At 41.0% G+C, this 25,178-nt stretch overlaps 1 protein-coding gene across 2 annotated transcripts in view; it reads left to right on the forward strand.

The window, feature by feature from the left end:
• Nucleotides 1-3,561: 3,561 nt before the first annotated feature.
• Nucleotides 3,562-25,178, forward strand: part of LOC133395968 (src substrate protein p85-like) — a 28,961-nt gene continuing 7,344 nt past the window's right edge. Inside the window, exons 1-13 of one of the 2 annotated variants that reach the window (XM_061665326.1) lie at nucleotides 3,562-3,694; nucleotides 5,119-5,227; nucleotides 5,330-5,403; nucleotides 5,489-5,618; nucleotides 6,105-6,215; nucleotides 8,036-8,090; nucleotides 9,565-9,675; nucleotides 9,881-9,991; nucleotides 12,519-12,629; nucleotides 15,063-15,173; nucleotides 21,030-21,085; nucleotides 21,162-21,231; nucleotides 24,849-25,132. In XM_061665326.1, coding sequence (XP_061521310.1) covers nucleotides 5,144-5,227; nucleotides 5,330-5,403; nucleotides 5,489-5,618; nucleotides 6,105-6,215; nucleotides 8,036-8,090; nucleotides 9,565-9,675; nucleotides 9,881-9,991; nucleotides 12,519-12,629; nucleotides 15,063-15,173; nucleotides 21,030-21,085; nucleotides 21,162-21,231; nucleotides 24,849-25,132 — 1,308 coding nt within the window. In that variant the 5' untranslated portion in view covers nucleotides 3,562-3,694; nucleotides 5,119-5,143. The remainder of the gene's footprint in view (nucleotides 3,695-5,118; nucleotides 5,228-5,329; nucleotides 5,404-5,488; nucleotides 5,619-6,104; nucleotides 6,216-8,035; nucleotides 8,091-9,564; nucleotides 9,676-9,880; nucleotides 9,992-12,518; nucleotides 12,630-15,062; nucleotides 15,174-21,029; nucleotides 21,086-21,161; nucleotides 21,232-24,848; nucleotides 25,133-25,178) is intronic. The other variant, XM_061665335.1, reaches the window with a different exon arrangement.

The following is a 25,178-nucleotide window of genomic DNA, read 5'->3' on the forward strand; positions in this document are numbered from 1 at the left end:
AGGAGGAATTCGCACTTTTCAGGTTTAACATACAGACGGTTTTCAAGGAGATGCTGAATGACTTGGCGTACATGGATGCGCTGTTGTTCCGGGGAGCGGGAGAAAATGAGGATGTCATCGAGGTATACAAACCAGTTGAGCATGTCAGGGAGGATATCACTAATAAATGTTTGGAAAACTGCAGGGGCGTTGGTTAAACCGAATGGCATGACCAGATACTCGAAGTGTCCGAGAGGGGTATGGAATTCGGTCTTCCATTCGTCCCCCTCTCGGCTACGGACGAGGTGGTAGGCGTTTCGTAGATCCAATTTGGTGAATACCAGAGGGGTTCAAACGAGGGGTCGATGAAGGGAAGCGGAGATTTATTCTTCACTGTGATATCATTGAGACCACGGTAGTCGATACATGGGTGGAAAGTGGTGGCTTTCTTTCTCCATTTCCAAGGATTTCATCGGCATATTCATTCGAAAAAAGCTTTAAGGACCTGTACAATTTGCTGTGACTGATGGAACCATGAATTCTGCTATTTAACAGAAAATCCTGAAGGAGAATGTTCAGCCATCAGTTTGTGACCTCATGCTAAAGCCCACTTGGGTTATGCAGCAGGATAATGATCCAAAACAGTAGCCGGCCTTAGTAGATTTCCCCAAGACAACAGCAGTGACTCATCTAGGTGGACACAAAGGAACTCAGGACAACTTCTAAAGAACTGCAGGCCTCCCTTGCCTCAGTTAAGGTCAGTGTTCATGACGCAACAATAAGGAAGAGACTGGGCAAAAATGCCATCCATGGCAGAGTTCCAAGACGAAAGCCACTGCCGACCAAAAAGAACATACGTGAAGGCTTGTCTTACTTTTGCAAAAAAAAAAAAAAAAAAAAATCTGAATGATTCCCAAGACTTTAGGGAGAATATTATATGTACTGATGAGATGAAAGTTGAGCTTTTTGAAAGGTGGATATCTCGTTGCATCTGGCGTACATGTAGCACAGCATTTCAGAAAATGAACAACATACCAACAGTCAAACATGATGGTGGTAGTGTGATGGACTTTGGCTGCATTTTACTTCAGGACCTGGGGCCTCATGTACGAAGACTTGCGTGGATTTCCTACTAAAACATGGCGCACGCTCAAATCCAGAAAACGTCGTACGCACAAAAATATTCGGGGTCTTGAACCTAGGTCCCCCACTGTGGCAGGCGATGATCTTAACGATGATCTTAACCATTGAGCCACGGCTGCCCAAAAAAAGAAGCGGTCAGTCATTAAGGTGGATGTGAAGCGGAGGACAGCTGCCCACCGCCAAAGTGTGGCCAAAAAAAGGCGGAAGAACCGGCGCGGAGGGCCTCACCCCGTTCCAGGAGAGAATTGCTGCGATCATGGGTGACGCTGCTCTCTCAGGGGTGATGGGAAGACATGTGGCTGACTATGATCACCCCACAAGGTTAATATCATGTATTTTTTAGAACTCATAACAAATGTGTTCATACAGTAACCTACACTCAGCCCTGTGAGATAAAGGTTCATGCGTAAAGAGGGGTAAATTATGTGCAACCGATGTACATGTTCAAATGAAGTAAATTCAAAGGACTCTTTTTCAGTGCATGTGCTGGAGTCACGAAGCGATTGTGAGGGCAATAGGCGGCATAAATGATCGCCTCGATCAATTAATAGATGTCCTCACAAATATCAGTGGTTCATTAAATACTCTGGTTAACAAATGAATTGTCAGCCCTTGCTTCAATTGCATTGTTGAAATCAAATGTTGCCGGGCATGAATTGTTCATCAGTGCTAATTATTCATGTGTCTGATGTGCAGATTTATGAGAACAGTTTCCCAGCATCACCTCTAAGTGTCGCCAAAGCACCAACAGCTGCAGAAACGTGCGTACGCCAGCCATGCAGTTGGCGTGGAGGACCGCACATTTCCACGGTCATGTCACGCTTGCTACATCTGAACTTTGCCGTGAAAAAGAACGGACGCCACGTTTTTGTGCGTACGCACCTTTTGTACATGAGGCCCCTGGACAACTTGCTTTGATTGATGGAAACACGATTTTGTCTCTTCAACAGAAGATCCTGGAGAAGAATCATCAGGTTGTGACTTCACAAACACTTGGGTTCTGCAGCAGGATCACGATCCAAAACACACCAGCAAGTCAACTTCAAAATGGCTTTAAAAAACAAAAATAAGGCTTCGGGCTGGCCTAGTCAAAGTCCAGACTTGAATCGGATTGAAATGCAGTGGCATGACCTTAATAAGGCCGTTCATGCTTAGAAACCCTCCATTTCTGCTGAATTCTAACAATTGTGCAAGGAAGAGAGGGCCCAAAATATCGCCACAGAGATGTGAAACACTTGTTGCCAGTTAAAGAAAGTTTATTTCAGTTGTTGCTGCTGAGGGTGGCCCAACCAGTTTAGGTTGAGGGGGCGATCACTTTTTTACACAGGGCCATGCAGGTTTGGATAATTTTTTTCTCTTCATAATAAAAACCTTCATTTTGGGTTTTATTTGTTTGATATTTACATTTGTTTGATGATCTCAAACAAAGTGGACAAAGTATGCAAAAATTGTAAGAATTTGAGGAGGGGGCCAATACCTTTTCACGGCACTGTAGAGTATATTAGACATATTAACAATATATAATGATAATAATAAATAGTAATAATATAGATGATCATCTCAAGAACCTAGTTCAGCTGGGAAATAGTGTTTTAGTACTGCAGTAGACTACTTGATTTGTTCGCTGAAAAGACACATGCACAATTGGGGTTTAACAGGCACTAAACAAGCTCGTCTACATTAGTTAGTTTCTTGGGTCGATTAATTACGTCAGACGGCAAATCCCTACCACCCAAATTAATACATACAAGTCTGACGTGATGCAAAACCTAACATTAAGAAACAAGTGATCATTTTTGGCAGTGATTTCCTATTGTTGTTAGTGAATTCCAAACTGTTACATCAACTGAGGCACCATTTGACAAATTGCCAATGACTCAGACTACAGAAGCTTCTGCATACAACACAGACTTCACTCACGACTTTCGAGCGGCACGAGACCATTCACTCAGACTGGACAAATTTGCTTTTGCCGAGTCTGCATGCTTGATTTTAACCGTTCATCTGTAGCCATCAGTTCCCTGCGTTGATTGGCTGTTAGCATAATCAGCAATGCTTCGTAGAAAAGTGACGGCTGACGTTGTATTCCTCTAAAATTGCTATGGTTTCTTAACAAATTAGACATACCGCGTTTGACTGGACTTCAGTGGAAAAAAAGTATTTAGTTGTCCATTCTATATGAAACACTGTCGACTTTTATTTTCTTTGGCCCACTCATGGTGGAAGGGTTCAGAGCAGTAGCAGAGGAAAAACAGAATAGCCAAAGTCAAAAACTTATATTGCTTAGCCGGGGGCTCGCACCCCTAACCCACCGATCTTTTGAAAGTGGCTCCTGATATATAGTTATGTTTGTGGCATATAAATGGGTACATCAAAGGAGCCACTCAGCCACGCACTGAATTTGCATTCAAAGGGCGCCACGCCCATTTGGTGGCGTCATCACGTCTGGAAACGGGACACTGGGAGAACAGGAAGATCCCAAAAGCGTTCCTCTCCATCTCCGAGCACACATTCTGTTCACGTGAAGGTCTGACTCATTTGATTCTGGACGGAGCTCCATCTGTCGTAGACGGTGAGCCTTGGGACTCTTTATTCAATTTGAAAATGTCTTGGCCTCGCCGAGTGAGCGCCGACTCAGTAATCGCTGTTGGCATGTGTTAGCATAAGCAGCTAGCTCAGTGGAAAACTGGAGCAGGAAATGCAGCAGACAGCCGCACACAATTCCCTAACCTTAAAGCATGAAATTCAATTCAACCTAATTACATGAATTGTTACAACCAATTACATTCAATCACATTGGACACCTGCTGGCAACTCAAGTGTGAGTAAACGTGTTGACGTTAACTCGAAGGTGTTCACCTTTTCCCACTCTGTACCCATTTAACGGCACAAAAACATGCTAAATCTCTTTGTGTTGCTAGTCAAATGACAAAACACTTTACATTTACATAGTTTCAGTTTAAAACGAATGCTATGTTATTCGTGCTAGGACTTAGAGCTCCCGAGATCAAGATTGAACACGGTGAGCCAGCTAACTTGAGTCAACTTCAACGGAAATAATGGGTTATTCTTTGGATTGCCCGATTCTGACATAAACCCTCTCTCGGTCACAATTTATTAGCCTATCTTAAGTCGTTCTCGATTGCTCCACTGCGGGCCTCGTCAGGAAAATGACAGGTATTCAGGGGTTATACGTGACTCGCAGAAGGGTGTGGTTGTGTTGTGGGCGATAGGCATGTCATATAGGCAACACACAAAGTTGCTTCCTAGTCTGTGTCTGGTTCTTCCCCCCCCCCCCGATCCAGGGAATTTCAACTTTTCCAGAACTTTTCTTGTAATGCACAGATAGATCTTAACAATAAAATAAGAAAATAAAGCCAAGTGTGGCGATCCAAATTGGCATTGAATGGCCTTGTAGTGCTTTTAACAGCATACGTTACAAGAGTAAGAACATTTATTAAATAATAACCTCTTTGATGGTTCCAAAACTAAGCATTATCATCAGGCACTTAATCATTTGATCTCTCTATGTGTGAAGGTATCGTTTCCCAAGCTAAATAGATATTATAAATACAATTTAACAGTGTTAATAAAGTAGAATTCTTACATGCATGCTTGTCTTTTAATGAATTGAAAAAGTTCAGACCTTTAGTCGTTGTAGAAGAATGGAGAAATATTTTGCATGCCAGCTGATGTTTCGCTATTTCGTTTGATACTGTAGTCCTTTGTCTATGTTTTGTTTAGTAAAGCTGGCAGGGAAAGGTAAAGTAAATGTAACAATCTTTTTGAATAAAATCTGAAACGCTTTCAGTGTACGTGACAGCATCATATCAAGATGTCTGCCTGTGTTAGTTGTTCTAAGCTCAAGGTGTGCTTTGTTCTCCTGTTTGGCACAGTCAGAACAGTCATAACCTAGCCTAACCTCGAAGAAATTTGCTTTCATTCTGCTCTCTTTTTTGCATAATTTAATCCTATGAAGGTGTTTGTGTACTCCAGTGTGTTTTACAGGGGCTCACTAAAGATGTGGAAGGCAGCAGCAGGGCAGTCAGTCAAGGTGACTGTGGATGATGGCGGTGACGACTGGGAGACGGACCCTGACTTTGAGGTAGCTTTACACACAATGTTTGCTTTTCATGCCGAACAGAGTCATTGTCCTAGTCACCATTTTGTCTTGTTAAGCGCAGCCTATTTCCCCCTGTATTTCCAGAATGACGTATCTGAGAAGGAGCAGCGCTGGGGTGCCAAGACAGTAGCTGGTTCTGGACATCAGGGGCACATAAAGTAAGAATGAATGCACATGTTTTCTTTCACTGTTTAGGGGACCAACTACAAATGTGTCACTACATTATTTATCTCATTGGAATAGTATCCACCAGCTGCGTGAAACCGTGTCAACTGAGCATACGAGCTTGAAACAGCAGGAGTTAGACAACATGCCCAAGGCCTCGCATGGATATGGAGGAAAGTTTGGGGTGCAGCAGGACCGCATGGACAAGGTGTAGGAAAACAAAACATACTTTTGTTTTTATTGACCCATGGTGTATGACCACCCCCCACCCTCACAATCTAAAATCTAGCTCTAGCAGGACATTCTATAGTTATTTTTTCTTGATTTTTGAATCATTATTATATTTAATTGGCAACACATTGGCAATTCTGTTGCATTGTTTCACACTCTATGGGCTTCCCTGGCAAGCAGCTCTGTCAATTCAGTCTTTTCTTTTTTGGTCTGTACAGCCACTGCAAATGAATCTGATGAGTGAGCGATGCTTATACCATTGTGTGTGTGTGTGCGTGTGTGCGCATTTTTGGTGAGTCAGATGTCACCACTGCTGGCAATGTTTCCAGCGATATTGCTCATATTTACTCTTCCACTCCTCTCTTTTATTGACCTCTTTCAATCACCGTAAACAACAGAATGTATTCTGTTGGATTACGCCGTCTTTTTGTGCTCTGACAATATCTTGGTGTGGTTTGAACAGTCTGCTGTGGGACATGAATACCAGAGCAAGTTATCCAAGCACTGCTCCCAGACCGACAACTGCAAGGGCTTTGGAGGGAAGTATGGAGTTCAAGCTGACCGTGTAGACCAGGTATTTCCTGTTTGACCACATATTGATAACTTCTGAAATCAAACTAGAGTTTTCTTGATGAATTGTAGTAGACGTACAGTAGTAATGTAACAAGTGGCCACCATATTTGTGGAGTTTTCTCAACAAACAACATGAAATGCCTCTAAAATCCTCCATAACAAATAAATTCATGACTAAAGTACAATTGTACTGCCCACACTGATACGAGCTTATTGGTGGGCATTTTTACCTGAAGCTTGTCACCCAATCGGAGAAGGGGTCCTTGAGAAGCAGATGAAATTAATCGGCTGAGGAAATATGTTGAGAAATAATGAAGTTGTACTGTTTTACGCTAATTTGAAGGTTTTTTTCTGAACAGATTTTCTACAGGCGATATCACAGAAAAGGTTTCCCCATTAGGCGACTTTCAAAATTCTTGGTGACAGACAGAACAAATGAATAGTATTCTATTAGATGGCAGGAAGTAAATAGAGTAATTAATGTATCCACTTTTTGTCACATTTGTTTGTTGGTATGCCGTGAGATTTTTCAATTGTAAAATATGTTCCTTGGCTCCATAAAGGTTGGAAATCACTGCTCTCGTCAGATTGTGTATTCTAATCAATCAGGGGAAACCAACATTCCGACGTGACAGAAATAACGGGTGCTAACTTACAGTAATTAAATGACTTTATTTTTAATTAAATCACTTCACCGAAACTGTAGAGCATGATTCGACAGAACGGTGGCATGTTTACGTCCCACTGTTCGTGGTACCACTAGCTTGCTAGGCTACACAACGTTTTGTTGCCTGCTTGTGAGCCGTATCATATTAAAAGTATGTAAACATACCTCAAGCAAGCCTTAAACGAACGTCCTCTCTTGTCCTGAACACCGGTGACCACCAACACGTTTCCCCCCATTTTGTCCTCATAATAGAGAGATCCACTCGTGTTGCCGTCGCCACGGTAACGAGTGTATCCGGTCGCATTTGCGTTGACAAGCTAAAGCCCAATGATCGTAAAAAACGGGATGCGGTGGTATCTGAATACAAGATTTTATTATAGTAGTCTGACGGTGCCATCGTAAAAGAGCAACTTTGTCTTTGATCCGGGCATTACGTGTTGTCTGTCTTAGACGTGTTGTCTGTTCCACACCGCCGACATGTTTTAAAAAAAAAAAAAAAAAAAAAAAAAACTTTATTGATCGTCAGATATTTCCAGTACTATGTCAAAAGACACGCGACAAGGCTAAAAATAAACTAGCTTTTGGATTCAAATATACTGTACACGCGGCAACGCGGAGTAAATGTCTTTTGCGGAGCGGATCGGCAAATTATGAAATATCCAAATGACACACAGCAACACTCAGGTAATTTCTATGAAGGGAAAACATAATGAGCTGCACATTTTACATTAAACAAATGAGCCAGGATCGATCAGTTACTGTAATGGCCATTTCACGTCTGACGCCTTCGACGTTCCTATTCATTGCATATATGCTGAGGTGGCGTCAGCGCCTTTTGACGTGACGCCGAGTGTCACGTCAATGCAGAAGGACATCTGACCCTCATGCGTTGCGTCATCAGATAGAATTTTTTTTTATTTGGAGAAATAAAGAGTAGAAACACTCAAAGCTTTTTGTCTAAGATTTTTTTTTTTATCTAAGAGCAGCTCGGCCCCCTCATTCCATCTACTTTCTACTTGTTTATACTGAACTGTGAGGTGGAATAAAGGAGCATTAAACCCTGGTTAAAAGAGTTCTAATATTGTGAATCTGTCATACTTATATTTTGTTGACCCAATTCATCTAATTGTCATCATTTGTTTCTCTCTTTATAGTCTGCGGTTGGCTTTGAGTATGCTGGGAAAACAGAGAAGCATGCTTCACAGAAAGGTGATGTTGCAACATGTTAACCATTTGAGCTTTAACCCCAGATCACAATTTGCAGTGTTATCTTGGGCATGCTTCTGCCTGCCTCATTTGGTTACCGAACTGTTTCTTCATCCAGCCTCTATAGTTACACTTGATTAGGCTCTATTCATTATGGGCCATATTCTCCCTTTGGTGCATAAGTCAGTATTTTAAACGCATGCTTTGCATTTTTTCAAGTTACACCGATTCTGCCAAGATGACTTCTGACACACGGCTCGCGCGTAGTCGGCCAGTTTGCGTGTAGCGGCTTAAGAGGCGTGACTCATTGAAGTATGGTGGGTAGACTTCTAGGAATGTAGATCTTTACTAAGACGTGAATGCCTTTTGAAATTCACTCGAAGACTATTTCACACTTCAAATGTGAAATTAACCCTCGTAGAGGAAACGGAAGTTCGTAGTCACCTGTGAGATGTCACCACTGCTCGTCTAACAGGTTAAGGGGCTTGTGTTCTCTCATCTCTATATTACATATGGTACAATATATGTAATTGAATCATAACACTGTGCTCAAGAGTGAATGCGTTTGGAAGCCCATCAATAAGAACGTGAGTGAGCCAGCTGTTGATCAGCGTTGCCCAGCAACCATACTAGCGCCACCCACGGTGGCTCGTCACTTACATGACAATGACATAGATCAGATTTAAACAGAATGATCCCATATCTAACACACCATAGCGCCATCAATATGACTGCAGTTGTTGTAAGCGGCGCTTTCAGACAAACTCCCAAGCCGCCATTCAGCATGTTTGAAGCGAAAATGTCCCTTGAAGCACGTGCATGAAAATTAATTCATTAATATGGCATGGTATGTTGACGTTCCGCCCTTGATTGGCATAATATGGTCAGGACACATTACGGCCATTGAGCAGTCAGCGATGGGCCAGATGTCCGTCAGCATGCCCAGTCAGCTGCCGGGCCGGCACCGGCCGTTGGAGGCTCAGAGCACAGGAGCGTATGAAAACGTGTAATATGATGTTTCACATTAGTATCTTTCAACCTTACGACTTACTACAGCCTCTGGAGTACGCAAGAGGAAACCGTCTTGGGCACAATACACACAAGGCCAGACATGGGAGGGAACAGCCACATTTTAGGGTTACTCCACCCAAAGTGCGTACATGGCCAGAAGAACCGCAAGTGACAGACTAACTGGACGGCAGAATGAGCACTGGAGAAAAGTGCGGAGCTTCGCCCCTTTTCTGACTTAAGCATACGGGAGAATATAGCCCGACATGAAGTGCACCAGCGCCCTACAACGAGCAGTTTTTATTCCCAACATTGTTGAGCATTTGGCAGACAACCAGCGATTCCTTTTCCTTGTTGTGTATTGCCAGGAAGTTTCCATGTATGTAGGAAGTGATATTTGACTGTGACCTCTGCTGCTATTCTGCTTAACCCTGACCACCAACCACCCCCCTTTTGTCTTGCCATGTAGACTACAACACAGGATTTGGGGGGAAATACGGTGTACAGGCAGATCGTGTTGACCGGAGCGCGGTGGGCTTTGATTACCAAGGCAAAACTGACAAACATGAGTCCCAGAAAGGTTTGTTGTCTTCAATTCAAACATAAGCATTAAGACATTCAGAAGTATACAGACGGACATTAGACCCTCCCTCATCAAGAGAGCCCCATATAAATTCGGACCATCAGTGTTTCAAAGGCCTGTTTTTTTTTTTTTTTTCTTTTTTCCTCTCTTTCCTCTTCAATGGAATCCCTCCTACTCCATCATTTGCTGTGGCCACTGGCAGATTATACTAAGGGTTTTGGCGGGAAGTTTGGCGTGGAGACCGACAAAGTGGACAAGAGTGCTGTGGGCTTTGAATACCAGGGCAAAACCGAAAAGCACGAGTCTCAGAAAGGTTGGTAAGATGGCACAAATCTTAACAAGCTGACACATGACACAAGTTTCCCCCATACTGTCTGCATACAAAGATGTGAAGAATTTAAGGTGCATTCTCTGTGTTTTTAAAGTTTCTAAAAGGGGTTTACTGGTCAATCAATCAATCTAATGAGTAATGATTAGTTCATTATTGGTCCCTTCATTGTATCAGATCACTAACAAATTACATGGCCCCATTCAGAGTGCCTGCAACCCTGAACTCATACATGGCCCATGTACTGACTGTAGCTCCATCTGACAGTTCTGAAATATTTAATCGATGCCAGTAAACCAAGTTGGATGTTTAAGGTAAAAGGTAAAATTTTGGACAGTTTCTTAAATTTCAAAATATACTTATGTACTGTAATATCCCCAGACTAGTTAAAACAAGGTCGATGGCAATAAAAAGTAGGGAGCTGGTGAAAATGTTTTTAAAAACCTAGCTGAGCCACTTATCCAAAGAGATACTTTATCGGTGTTCTATGGTAAATGAATCTCTAAATCTATTTGAAATGTACAGTGCTTATTTGCTTGACAGAAATTAGTACACTCCCTTTTGAAAAGTATGCTTTTTGCCAATTTTCGAGTAAGCACAAGAGCAATTTTCATAATTCGGATCATTAGAACATCGGTGGTTGAAGTTTTGTGAATTGACATTTTCTAAACATTTAAGACTTTCAATGGTGTGTACTAATTTTTGTAACATGGTAACAAAAAATGTTCTGTGCACACATTGACAAATCTCATTTTCAATCAATGGGGCACATTTGTGGGAGTATTTTGCAGTGGAGCATGCCAGAGAAAATATTGATTCTCAAAGGAAATGCAAGGTTTTCTAATAAATCTGTTGGGGTGTACACATTTATGTGGACTACTTTAACATGAAAGGAAACAAGACGGTATAACACTAAACACTATTGACTCTTCAGCCTTCTTATTGTATGCCTTCTTTTTTTAAAATCATGCTGTGAAATTATGCTTTCTTGTATTTATATTCCTTGTTTTGTCCACTGTACTAGAAACACCATTGCTAATGTGTTGGTTTTGTGCGCCCAGAAGCTTCTGACTGAGACAAACTGTGGTCTGTCCAGACTTGTCAGGACTCTAAAGCACAGCACAGCAGATAACTCTCCTGTAGCTGCTTGTCTGACATCCTTCAAAATGTTGTACTTATATTGCTTGCTTGGGCAGCGCTGGACTAGACAGATACGTTTATGTGAAAATAAGAGCTGTCAACAATTTCCTATTTCCCTCGGTAGCCATATATATACATTTTTGAATTGCAACTAGTTGTTGGCGTGATGCTAGTTTGCATCCTGACTACTGCCGAACTGGGACAACATTGCGTTCCCCATCACTCTAGCATCTGTCTGTATGATCCTCTTCCGTTGGTGGTTTAACAACAACAAAAATATGTACCAGTTAGTGAACTCCCCTATAATTGATTAAAGTTTGTACTATAAATACAGTTTGAATTTACAAGGTTCCCTCGATATATCGCGGTTCACCTAGCTGTCAAGAAATAGTGCGGAATCAGTGCATTGTAGATTTAAAAAAAAAAAAATACTCATATCGAGCCTAAGTCACCATATCGTGGGGTTTTTGAGTGTAAGCTGTACATTTCTTTGTGGTATAATAAATGTTTCCTAGCCTAAAACATTAAAACTGTAAAAGTAAATTCATTAAAGCACATTCCAAGGAATAAAATCCACAACCTCAATTCCAATGAAGTTGTGTTAAGGATAAATAAAAACAGAATACAGTGTTTTGCAAATCATGTTCGACCTATATATAATTGAATACACTACAAAGACAAGATATTCATTGATATATACATCGTCCTTAAACTGTTTGACTATTTTCTCACGCACTTGTTCACAAAGAGGTGAACCTCACCCCATCTTTGCTTGTGAATGACTGAACAATTCAGGGAAGCTCCTTTTATGCCCAATCATGGCACCTGCCTGTTCACCTGTGGGATGTTCCAAACAGGTGTTTGATGAGCATTCCTCAACTTCTCAACTTTTTGGAACGTATTGCAGCCATAAAATTCTAAGTTAATGATTATTTGCTAAAAACATTCAAGTTTTTCAGTTTGAACCTTAAATATTTTTGAAGTGTATTCAATTAAATATAGGTTGAACATGATTTACAAATCATTGTATTCTGTTTTTATTTGTTTAACACAATGTCCCAACTTCGTAGTACTATACGCTATGTACAATTCCAATGAAGTTGGGACATTGTGTCAAACATAAATAAAAACCGAATACAATGATTTGTAAATCATGTTCTGTGCATTACTGTATGTATGATAGTTTACAAGGTGTTTAAAAGGACAGAAAATGTTTATAAGAGTATGGTAGAGGTTAATAGCACTGTGGGGAAGATAAGAACCCAACCCCCAAAATAAATTAGGCTAAAAAAGGCTTACTGTAGTTGTTTTGAAGCTATTTTTTGTAATTCAATGAGCGGACAACACCTCTTTGTGTCATGTGTTTCAACAGACTATGTCAAAGGTTTTGGAGGCAAATTCGGTGTACAGACAGACCGGCAGGATAAATCTGCTCTGGGATGGGACCACCAGGAGAATCTACAGCTCCATGAGTCCCAGAAAGGTACTGTATTTGTCTGGTTAGGATGTACTTTGACTTCGTAGGTGGCCACATTTGAAAAACTTGTCAGGACTGTAGAATATGCATGCACATCTATGCAGGGGTGCTTAGGATGGATGAAATGAACAAAATGAACACAATTCCCTTCAGCCCATCTTTAAGTAATTAACAGTGTTCATATCTTGGATAAAAAGATCAGAAATACTGTAGAGCAGTTGAAAGAAAAGATGGCTTATACGTTCCATTGATTTGAAAATGTGCTGTTTTGTTGGGAACCAGTGTAACTTCGAAGTGGTGATAAATTGTCAAAAACATTCTCTGCTGAAGGTGAGCTTTGGCAACTTTTAAAAATCAATTTCAAAGGAAGTGATAATTTGTTGGCTTGTTATTGTGCTGTACTCTTTAAGTACAGCACTAGTGTCTTTAGTAGGACCCGACCGAAATATTGGCTGGCCGATTTAATCTGCCGATATTAGGCCTTTTCAAATTGGACAAATTTATTTTATTTTTTATTTTTTTAACTCATTGAAACATAAGACAAAGATAATGACATTCAAACCAAAACAACATGACCAAGGTTTCATTACGTTTCAGCGTTGAGATACATATACTGAACAAAAATATAAACACAAGACTTTGTTTTTGCTCCCATTTTTTTGTGAGATGGACTCCAAGATCTAAAACATTTTCTACATCCACAAAAGGAGATTTCCCTCAAATATTGTTCAGAAGTCTGTCTAAATCTGTTTTTGTGAGCATTTTCTCCTTTGTCGAGATAGTCCATCCCACCTCACAGATGTGGCATATTAGACAGCAATATTATTGCACACGTGTGCCTTAGGCTGGCCACAATAAAAGGCCACTCTGAAAGGTGCAGTTTTATCAGACAGCACAATGCCACAGATGTCGCAAGTTCTGAGGGATTGTGCAATTGGCATGCTGACTGCAGGAATGTCCACCAGAGCTGTTGCCCGTGAATTGCATGTTCATTTCTCTACCATAAGCTGTCTCCAAAGGAGTTTCAGACAATTTGGCAGTACATCCAACTGGCCTCACAACTGCAGACTACGTGTAAACACACCAGCCCAGGACCTCCACATCCAGCATGTTCACCTCCAAGATCATCTGAGACCAGCCACCTGGACAGCTGCTGCAACAATCGGCTTGCATAACCAAAGAATTTCTGCACAAACTGTCAGAAACCATCTCAGGGAAGCTCATCTGCATGCTTGTCGTCCTCATCGGGGTCTCGACCTGACTGCAGTTCGTCGTCGTAACCGACTTTAGTTCTTGCCAATATCCAGCAACTTTGCACAGCCATTGAAGAGGAGTGGACCAACATTCCACAGGCCACAATCAACAACCTGATCAACTCTATGCTAAGGAGATGTTGCACTGCGTGAGGCAAATGTTGATACTGACTGGTTTTCTGACCAGTTTGTGAAAAATGCACATTTCAGAGTGGCGTTTTATTTTGGCTAGCCTAAGGGACATCTGTGCAATAATCATGCTGTCTAATCAGCATCTTGATATGCCACACCTGTGAGGTGGGATGGATTATCTCGACAAAGGAGAAATGCTCACTAACACGGATTTAGACAGATTTGTGAACAATATTTGAGGGGAATGGGCTTTTGTGTATGTCGAAAAAGTTTTAGATCTTTGAGTCCAGTTCACGAAAAATGGGAGCAAAAAAAAAATAATTGTTGCGTTTATATTTTTGTTCAGCATAATATATATTTTCTTAATTCCTCTGTCGATTAATTGGTCAGCAAAATTTTACTGGGCCAAATATCAGAATTGTCATTGGCCTAAAAGAAAAATCCATACCGGTCGTGCCCTAGTCATAAGCATGAAACATGTTTTTTTTCCCTCTAATTTTTTTACTCATCAAACCTCAAGTACTTAAAGTTTAACAATTTGCCTGATTCACCAATAACTTCATGGTAGTTTTCTTAAAAAAAGTAAATAATACAAATTTCCAATATCTCCTCAGCAAGCTTTTAAATGTCTTCCCCTTTATCTGATGTGGCTTCTCCTTTGGTTTGTGATGTATAGTCTTCCAAAGGATGATTACTTCCTCAATATGTGAGTCAAACCAAAAGAGGAACAAACAAAGGAAGTGAAACCTTAGCTTGGATTTAGCATTAAATGTCAGCCACTTAGGCGATACTCTCACACAGAGCAGATTTGAACAATTCAGTGCCGATGTATTGTTGTTGCTTTATGTTTGGTTGTAAACTCCAGGGGCCTGTGTAATTGGCCACACAATCTTGACAACATATAAACGCAAAAGCACATTCAACACCAAATGTTATTCAACTTTTAATCACTCAAGATTTATCTGTCTTGAGTGGTCTGCTCTTGCATATCTGTTTGTGTTGTATTGCATTGTCTTTGTTTGTCCATACTGTATTTGTGTGTGTTATGTTACAGACTATAAGCGTGGGTTTGGAGGGCAGTATGGGGTAGAGGTGGAGAGGCAGGACCAGAGTGCCCTGGGCTATGAGTACAAGGAACACCTGGCCAAGCATGGGTCACAGAAAGGCACAAATAATTTCCTCAACACCTACACCTCCTCCTTCCCATTTCAGAACCCCCCCCACCTGGTCCATGTCTTGCCTTCCCTTGACAAAATACATATCAGCTCCGTAGCTGTTCATTTTTTTATTTTTTACATTTTTTATCTCCCCGCCGCCCTCCTTTCCCCAGAGTTGTTGATCTCATTTCCTCTTCAGTTATATGGCCATGCCTTACTTTCATGAAACACTGGCTTCCTTTTTCAGATGAACCCTACCACCCCTGGGCTGCACTCCACTGTCTTTACACACCATGAACTTTGCAGCACTAATGCACATACAGTTGGCATGAAAAGTATTGCCCCCCCTTCTCAAATTCTAATATTTTTGCATAGTTTCTCCACTTTGTTTACGATCAGAAAACAAATATAAATATCAGACAAATATAACGCAAGTGAACTTAAAATGCTGTTTTTAAACGTGATTTTATTTATTGAGGGGGAAAAAAACTATTCAGTTACCTGGTCCTGTGTGAAAAAGTAATTAACCCCTTGTTAAATTGTGAATTAATTGTGGCTAATCACAATTTGTGGTTAATTTTCACTGATCATACCAAATCCTGATGACCTCCAGACCTGTTCAATGAAGGAATCACTTAAACAGAATCTGTCCTGACAAAACCAAGTCGGACAAAAGATCTAAAAAAGCTGCAACAAAATGACACGATCCAAAGAATTTCCAGAATAGTGGAGAAACAAAGTAATTGACATCTGTCAGTCTGGAAAGGGTTACAAAAGCCATTTCTAAAGCTTTAGGATTCCAGCGAACCACGGGGAGAGCCATTATCCTCACATGGCGAAAACATGGAACAGTGGTGAACCTTCCCAGGACCTGTGATTGATGGAACCATGAATTCTGCTCTTTAACAAAAAATCCCGAAGGAAAATGTTCAGCCTTCAGTTTGTGACCTCAAGCTGAAGCGCACTTGGGTTCCGGAGCAGGATAACGATTCATAACACACCAGCAAGTTAACTTCTAAATGGCTGAGAAAACAGAATGAAGGTTTTAGAGTGACCTCGTCAAAGTCCAGCCCTGAATCCGATTGAAATGCAATTGCATGACCTTAAAAAGGCCGTTTATGCTTGAAAACCTTCCATTTTTGCTGAATTCAAACAATTCCGCAAGGAAGAGTTGGCCAAAATATCTTCCCAGAGATGTGAAAGACTCATTGCCAGTTATAGAAAACACTTGATTTCAGTTGTTGCTGCTGAGGATGGCCCAAGCAGTTATTGGGTTTCGGGGCCATTACCTTTTCAGACGGTGCCAGGTAATTTGAGTTTTTTCTTAATAAATTAAATCACCATTTCAAAAAAGCATTTTAAGTTGGACATGCAGGTTTGAATCCAGAGGTGCGTAAAGTAGCCAAATATTGTACTCCAGTATGAGTACTGTTACTTTAGAATATTATGACTCAAGTAAAAGTAAAAAGTAGCCCTCCAAATATTTACTTGAGTAAGAAAGTAGTAAGTGAAAATAATTAACTGGTAACTGGTAAGATTATTTTTTTCTAATCGCTTTAAAGCTCTTCTAATGCTGCGACACAGATTGGTCTCCACACGACGAAATTGTAAACAGCATTGTTCAAACTGCACACAAAGTAGCGCCATCAACGCGAAAGACAACTAGATTACGTGAAGCTACTTTCGACCCTTTGGAAAAAGCGATGAGAAATGAAGTAGTAGCATTATCAACAAAATTGAGTATGTTGAATTGTGCAAGACGATTCGGAGAAAGATACGAGAAGAATGGAGAACTTACGTTTGGCTTGTTTAGAAAACGCTTGAAGCTGGACATGGACTATGACAAAACGTTAAATGCGCATTAATTTGCCACAAGGAAAGAATTTTTGGTTTGAAAATGGCAGATGGAACGATATGTCACAGCCGCCAAGAAATCGTACGAGTTAAAGAATTTTCTACAAACCTGTACAGTGACCCTCAACGAATGATTACTGGAAAGCTAGAAGCAGTCCCAGTTTCCATGTATCCTGAATGAAGAGGTTGAAAACGCCATTTGTTCACTTAAGGCCGGAAAAAACTTGATAAAACTTCTGTTGAAATGCTTAAAGCAGAAGGCAACAAACTTAATAAAAAGGACGACGCTGCTCAACGCTGCTTGGACTTGCAAAAAGTACTGGTGACATGGAAAGACGCAGAAATCCTTTTGCTCCATAAATCAGGTGATAAAATGGACCTAAGAAATGATAGCCCAATAAGCCTGCTCTCAACGATTTATAAAGTATTTGCAAAGATATTGGCCAAACCTATCGGAATCATACTCAGTGAAGCACAGCTGATAGAACAAGCGGATTTTCGTAGCAGTTTTAATACAATGGACCACATACAGAGAGTTCAACAAATAATCGAACAACACAAGTAGGAAATGCCTCTGTGTGTAGCCTTCATCGACTATGAAAAAGCGTTTGACTCAGTCATCACCACTACTGCAGGGGTTTTAAATCAAGGGATAGAGCCGACCTATATCAAAATTCTATAGTCAATATACGATTCCTCTGGTTCAATATGAATTGATGATGGAACAGTGCACATAAGTCTAGGAAAAGGGGTCAGGCAAGGTGACACTGTGACTTACAGCTTGGCTTGAAGAAATATTGAAAAAGATCAAGTGGGAAAAATAACGACTAAAAATTAACTGCACTTATTTGAGCCATCTTCGTTTTACAGACATTTTATTCTCCTCCGTTGCTGAACAACTACAGCGTCGTTCATTCAGGAATTGGACTTAGAAAGTCATCGTTCAGGTCTTAAAATGAACAAAAACAAAACGGTCATGTTCAATCATTACTGTCCACAAAAGGATAGCAAAGACAATGTCTGCGACGTTGTCGACTACATTTATTTAGGCCAACTTGTAACAATGGATGGAAATACAAGCGCTGAAGTTGAACGCCGCATCAAGCTTGCCTGGCAGGCTTATGGAAGGCTTAGTGTTATATTAAAAAAAAATCTTGCCATTTCCTTGAAAAGAAAAGTTTTTGATCAATGTATATTACCAGTCCTCACTTACGGTAGTGAAACTTGGACTACGAATGCCAAAGTTATACAAAGGCTCTGTGTAAGCCAAAGGAACATGGAACGCCAAATGTTGAAAATAAGCATTCGCGACGAGAAAAGATGCAGTTGGACAAGACAGCAGACGCGAGTTAGCGACGTCATTCAAAAAATAAAAAGCCATAAATGGAAATGGGCTGGCCACGTTGCCCGAAGAGCTGATAAAAGGTGGACCAAAGAAACGATCAACTGGATACCACTGGAATCAAAGCGGCCACGGCGAAGACCTAAATGTTGATGGATAGATGAAGTTATTAAACACACCGGAATACACTGGCAACAAATTGCAAAATGCCGTAGTAGTTGGATACGTGAAAAGACCGTCATCCTGCAATGGATGGAAAATGGCTGATGAGGATGATGATATAGACACTGGGTACGGAAAGTATTCAGAGCCCCTTAAATTTGTCACTCTTTGTTATATTTCAGCCATTTGCTAAAATCCTTTTTCTTTTTCCTCGATGTACATACAGCACCCCATGTTGACAGAAAAAAGCCGGAATTGTTGAACGTTTTGCAGATTTATTAAAAAAGAAAAACTGAAGTATCACACAGCATTCACAAGTATTCAGACCCTTTTCTGTGACACTCATATTTAACTCTGGTGCTTTCCATTTCTTCTGATCATCCTTGAGATGGTTCTACACCTTCATTGGAGTCCAGCTGTGTTTGATTATACTGATTGGACTTGATTAGGAAAACCACACCCCTGTCTATATAAGACCTTACAGCTCACAGTGCATGTCAGAGCAAATGAGCATGAGGTCAAAGGAACTGCCTGAAGAGCTCAGACAGAATTGTGGCAAGGCACAGATCTGGCCAAGGTTACAAAAACATTTCTGCTGGACTTCAGCTTCCTTAAGAGCACAGTGGCCTCCATAATCCTTAAATGGAAGACGTTTGGGACGACCAGATCCCTTCCTAGAGCTGGCTGTCCGGCCAAACTGAGCAATCGGGGGAGAAGAGAGGGGTAAAGAAGAACCCAAAGATCACTGTGGCTGAGCTCCAGAGAGCAGTCGGGAGATGGGAAAAAGTTCTATAAAGTCAACCACCACTGCAGTCCTCCACCAGTCGGGGCTTTATGGCAGAGTGGCCCGACGGAAGCCTCTCCTCAGTGCAAGACACATGAAAACCCGCATGGAGTTTGCTGAAAAACACCTGAAGGACTCCAAGATGGTGAGAAATAAGATTCTTTGGTTTGATGAGCTCAAGATAGAACTTTTTGGCCTTAATTCTAAGCGGTATGTGTGGCGAAAAGCAGGCACTGCTCATCACCTGTCTAATACAGTCCCAACAGTGAAGCGTGGTGGTAGCATCATGGTGTAGGGGGAGTTTTTCAGCTTCAGGGACAGGACGACTGGTTGCAATCGAAGGAAAGATGAATGTGGGCAAATATAGGGATATCCTGGACGTATACATTCTCCACAGTGCTCAGGACATCAGACGGGGCCAAAGGTTCACCTTCCAACAAAACAATGACCCTAAGCACGCACCTAAAATAATGGAGTGGCTTCAGAACAACTCTGTGACTGTTCTTGAATGGATGGCCCAGCCAGAGCCCTGACTTAAACCGAATTGAGCATCTCTGGAGAGACCTGAAAATGGCTGTCCACCAACGTTCACCATCCAACCTGACAAAACTGGAGAGGATCTGCCAGGAGGAATGGCAGAGGATCCCCAAATTCAGGTGTGGAAAAACTTGTTGCATCGTTCCCAAAATGACTCATGGGTGTATAAGCTCAAAAGGGTGCTTTTCCTAAATACTGAGCAAATGGTCTGAATACTTATGGCTGTGTGATATTTGTTTTTCTTTTCTGAAGTTTAGATACTTCTTAACATAAATACTCAAAGTAAAAAGTATAGTGCCTTCAAACTAATTTGACAAGTACAATTTATCCACGATGTTACTTGAGTAAATGTAATATAGTAAATTTAGCGTGTCACTACCCACCTGTTTGAATCTCCGTTGGAACATCTCTCTGTGGAGTTTCTCATTGTACTTCGACCTCTTTCCAAAAGTATATGCGTTAATTGAAGACTAAATTGCCTGTAGGTGGGAATGTGAGTCTGAATGGTAGTTTGTACTCTGGGATTGATTAGCGACCACTGCAGTCCAGTCTAAGCACAGCTCCAGCACACCTTGTGACCCTAATAAGGACAAGCAGTATAAAAGATGGATGGATACATTATTATGCCTCTTTCTCAATGATCGGTTTCTAACACTGCCATGATGCTTCTTTTTTTATTTTGAGCCAATGTTTTTATTTTTTAATTTATTTATTTATTTGTTTATTTTTTGCATGATGCTTGCTTTGCGCTATGGTCACTGAGTTTTTATCAATTCCTCCTGATGAGACCAAATTTGATCTTCAGTTTGCAGCCAAAGCAAAATGACTTCTTGACCTTCCAAGCACCTGGCTTTTAAGATTGTCCTTCTGCTATGCATTTTTCTGTTCCTCCTTTCTATAGGTTTGCATGAGTCCATCAGCATATCCTTTTGATTCCTGCAGTTTTTCTGTTGTGTGAACTAATTCAACCACAGTCTGCTTCATCTGAATTCTTACAAAGTCTCATACAAAGACCTTTTTGGGAACCGGTAATAGAGTAGAAGATTGTCATTAAATGAATTGAGAAATTAAATACCAAATGCCCTAGTGAGGATGAGCGGTACAGAAAAGTTTGGATACTGACTGTGGTTGAAGTGTCAAAATAAAATAAACACTATAATTTACCACCTCTTCTCCCCCTCCCAGATTACTCCAAAGGGTTTGGAGGAAAATTTGGTGTACAGAATGACCGAATGGATAAGGTACATTCATGTTTGCATCCTTGTGTCCATGTGTACGTAAATTACAGTTACATGTTTCTTTGGCTCTGCTTGACAGAGTGCAAGCACATTCGAGGATGTTGAGAAGCCCAAATCATCTTACCAGAAAACTAGACCTGTGGAGGCTGGTAAGCACCCCCTGGTATCTGTTTTTTGTCACAACCTCAGGCCCCAGTTGCCACTTTTCCGCTGCACAGTACAGTCTACTGTCAGACATTCTAACAAACAACAATACAGGGTCCGAATTAGGGCTGGGAAGAAAAATTGAATAACTCTGCTAAGTCGACTTAAAAAATAGGTAGACGCAAAATGTTTGCCTCGAACTCCACCCAGACAAAAAAAGAAAAAGGTCCGCCCGCAACCATCTTTGCGCCGCTGGAACCCATGTTTCACACGGATATTTACTGCAGACGGACGCAGTACTGGGCCACTGATAAACTTGACCTAAAACGGAAGAGCGCCTTTTGAGAGTCTGATGGATGTGTAATGAACATACAACCCCAATTCCAATGAAGTTGGGATGTTGTGTTAAACATAAATAAAAACAGAATAAAATGATTTGCAAATCATGTTCAACCTATATTTAATTGAATACACTACAAAGACAAGATATTTAATGTTCAAACTGATAAACTTTGTTTTTATCAAATAATCATTAACTTGGTAATTGGGAAGGTGGGTGTTATGATTGGGTATAAAATGAGCTTCCCTGCATTGCTCAGTCATTCACAAGCAAACATGGGGCAAGGTTCACCTCTTTGTCCTTAAACTGTTCGACTATTTTCTCACGCACTTGTTCACAATGTTCCTCAACGTACAATTGTAAGGAATTTAGGGATTTCATCATCTGCGGTGCATATCATCATCAAAAGGTTCAGAGAATCTGGAGAAATCACAGCATGTAAGCGGCAAGGCCGAAAACCAACATTGAATGCCCTTGACCTTCGATCCCTCAGGCGGCACTGCATCAAAAACTTACATCAATGTGTAAAGGATCTCACCACATGGGCTCAGGAACACTTCAGAAAACCAATGTCAGTAAATACAGTTCGGCGCTACATCTATATGTGCAACTTGAAACTCTACTATGCAAAGCAAAAGCCATTGATGAACAACACCCAGAAACGCCGCCGGCTTCTCTGGGCCCGAGCTCATCTAAGATGGATGATGCAAAGTGGAAAAGTGTTCTGTGGTCCGACGAGTCCACATTTCAAATTGTTTTTGGAAATTTTGGACGTCGTGTCCTCGGCCAAATAGGAAAAGAACCATCTGGACTGTTATGGACGCAAAGTTCAAAAGCCAGCATCTGTGATGGTATGGGGCTGTGTTCGTGCCAATGGCATGGGTAACTTACACATCTGTGAAGGCACCATTAATGCTGAAAGTTACATACAGGTTTTGGAGAAACATATGCTGCCATCCAAGCAACGTCTTTTTCATGGACGCCCCTGGTTATTTCAGCAAGACAATGCCAAACCACCTTCTGCACGTGTTACAACAGCGTGGCTTCATAGTAAAAGAGCGCGGGTACTAGACTGGCCTGCCTGCAGTCCAGACCTGTCTCCCATTGAAAATGTGTGGCACATTATGAAGCGTAAAATACGACAACGGAGACCCCGGACTGTTGAACAGCTGAAGCTGTACATCAAGCAAGAATGGGAAAGAAATCCACCTACAAAGCTTCAACAATTAGTGTCCTCAGTTCCCAAACATTTATTAAATGTTGTTAAAAGAAAAGGTGATGCAACACAGTGGTAAACATGACCCTGTCCCAGCTTTTTTGAAACGTGTTGCAGCCATAAAATTGTAAGTTAATGATTATTTGCTAAAAACAATCAAGTTTATCAGTTTGAACATTAAATATCTTGTCTTTGTAGTGTATTCAATTAAATTTAGGTTGAACATGATTGGCAAATCATTGTATTCTGTTATTTGTTTAACAGAACGCCCCAACTTCATTGGAATTGGTGTTGTGTATATATAAAATGATGTATGAGTGAGCTGAATGGTACTGAGCGTTTTTTTTTTCTTTTACCTAAAATGGTCATCGCTAGCGCGCTAATGTTAATCCCGATTGCTAACCATTTCGTATTTTGTCTTAAATTTTGTACACCGAATTTATACCATACACTACTGAGTACTAACATATGCAGTTTAAGAATAGAAGTCAATCCCTCATAAATGAGAATAGAATGCAAGTTAGTAGTTAAAAAAATAATAATGATTGAATGTTTTTTTTTTGGGGGGGGGGGGTGACTATTATTCAATTATTTGATCAATAATCAGTAGGAGAATAGAGAAAAAACCCAATTAAAATAAAATGTAAAAATATATATATGTATTTGGCACGGACATTATTGGCAACCAGTTCAGGGTGTACCCCGCCTACTGCCCGAAGATAGCTGGGATTGGCTCCAGCATTCCAGCGACTCTTGTGAGGATAAGCGGCCCAGAAAGTGAATGGCTGGACATTACTTTCTGGCTGTAACACAGAGTACACATTTCTTCAATGAATTCGATGTACTAAACACTATATTGTAAAAAAAAAAAAAAACCCAAAAAAACCAACTGCACATCGACATTGAACAGCCGCCCAACCACCCTGCTTTCAAGGTACTACTGCCGGTGAATGCTTGGTGTACGCTATTTTATTACAACCCCCCGGCTACCGAGCCTCTGAGGCGAAAGCTCTCTTTGCGTCCAGTGTCAACGGATTATAAATCACTAATCATCGCCTCCATGGCACCGTGTCGTTATCACCAAAGGAAGACAAAGGGGAAGAACATTAACTAGCGCGATCACAGAGATAAATAAGATATCTATGAGCGCGGTAGACAAATGTCCTTTTCGCCAACGTACATCTCCCTCGCTTCCCGTACATGTGTCCTGTTACCTTCACGGACAATCGGAAACCACAGCTTTATGAACAATATGCAGGGTTGCTACAATAGGATTTCTGCTTCCCCACAAGGCAAAAAGTCTCTCTATACATAACATGTTCAAAAGGTAAAAATATGCCTGTATATATGGAGTAAAATGTTGTAAAATTTAGGGTGGAAAAGCATAAAATTAAACAGTGATTCAGTATCTAGTACTTTTATTTAGATTATTGGCGAAAACAGTTTTGAAAAATTGCTACACAAATCTCACCAATTGCTACACAAAGATAATTTTGTATAGCAATAAATGTTACAAAAGTTTTTTTTAGTATTTCGGACCCTGGAATAATGGAGGCCGTTTTCCCTGCATTTGCTAATTTATTCGAGGGGCATCTGAGGGCAGCAAGAACACAGACAGCTGATGACTAAAGGCAGTGGTAAACAATAGTGAAAATTCATTAATAATTAATCCATTCACTGCTGTGGACGTTCTTATTCGTCCACTTGAATCCAACCGTTTACCGAAATATATTCATCAAGTACGTTTTTTTTCAATGGGTAGGGGAAGAGGGTCTTGCCCAGCATGTCTGCAAAATGTAGGTTTGTAAGCCACTAACAGCTCACTGAAGATGACAACGTTGCATCACTTTGGATTTCAGATCAGCACGGCTTTTGAGTAGAAGATAAAGATTAGGGGGTGTTAGTTTCTTCAAAGATGAGATAAAAGGCCGAATTTTGACAGTTATAGCAAATAGTCCCTGGTTTGCCACTAGAAAAGTAAATAGTGAGTAGGTACTGTGCAGTTAAGTAGGTGCTTTTCAAAAGTGGCCCTCAATCTCACATCTCCAATTCTTCCTTTCATCAAGCTGGCAGCAGCACTGGAAGTATTAAGGCCCAGTTTGAGAATATTGCCAGGCAGAAGGAGGAAGAGGACAGAAAGAGAGCTGAAGATGAGCGAACACGTCGGCAGGCTAAGGAGAAACAGGAGCAAGAGGAGGCACGACGTAGAATTGAAGAGCGGGCCAAAGCGCCCTCTCCGGTTCCTGTTGCAGCGAGCCCCAGTCCCACTCCGGTTACTTTTGCAGCGAGCCCCAGTCCCACTCCGAGCCCAACTTCACCTGTCCAGCCTGCTCTCTCTTCAACATACGAGGTGGGCTTCACGACAGTAAAGACTTTCTATCTTTTGTCTTTTTTTT

The sequence above is a fragment of the Phycodurus eques genome, chromosome 2, assembly GCF_024500275.1.
Source record: "Phycodurus eques isolate BA_2022a chromosome 2, UOR_Pequ_1.1, whole genome shotgun sequence".
In the NCBI taxonomy this organism is placed as follows: Eukaryota; Metazoa; Chordata; class Actinopteri; order Syngnathiformes; family Syngnathidae; genus Phycodurus; species Phycodurus eques.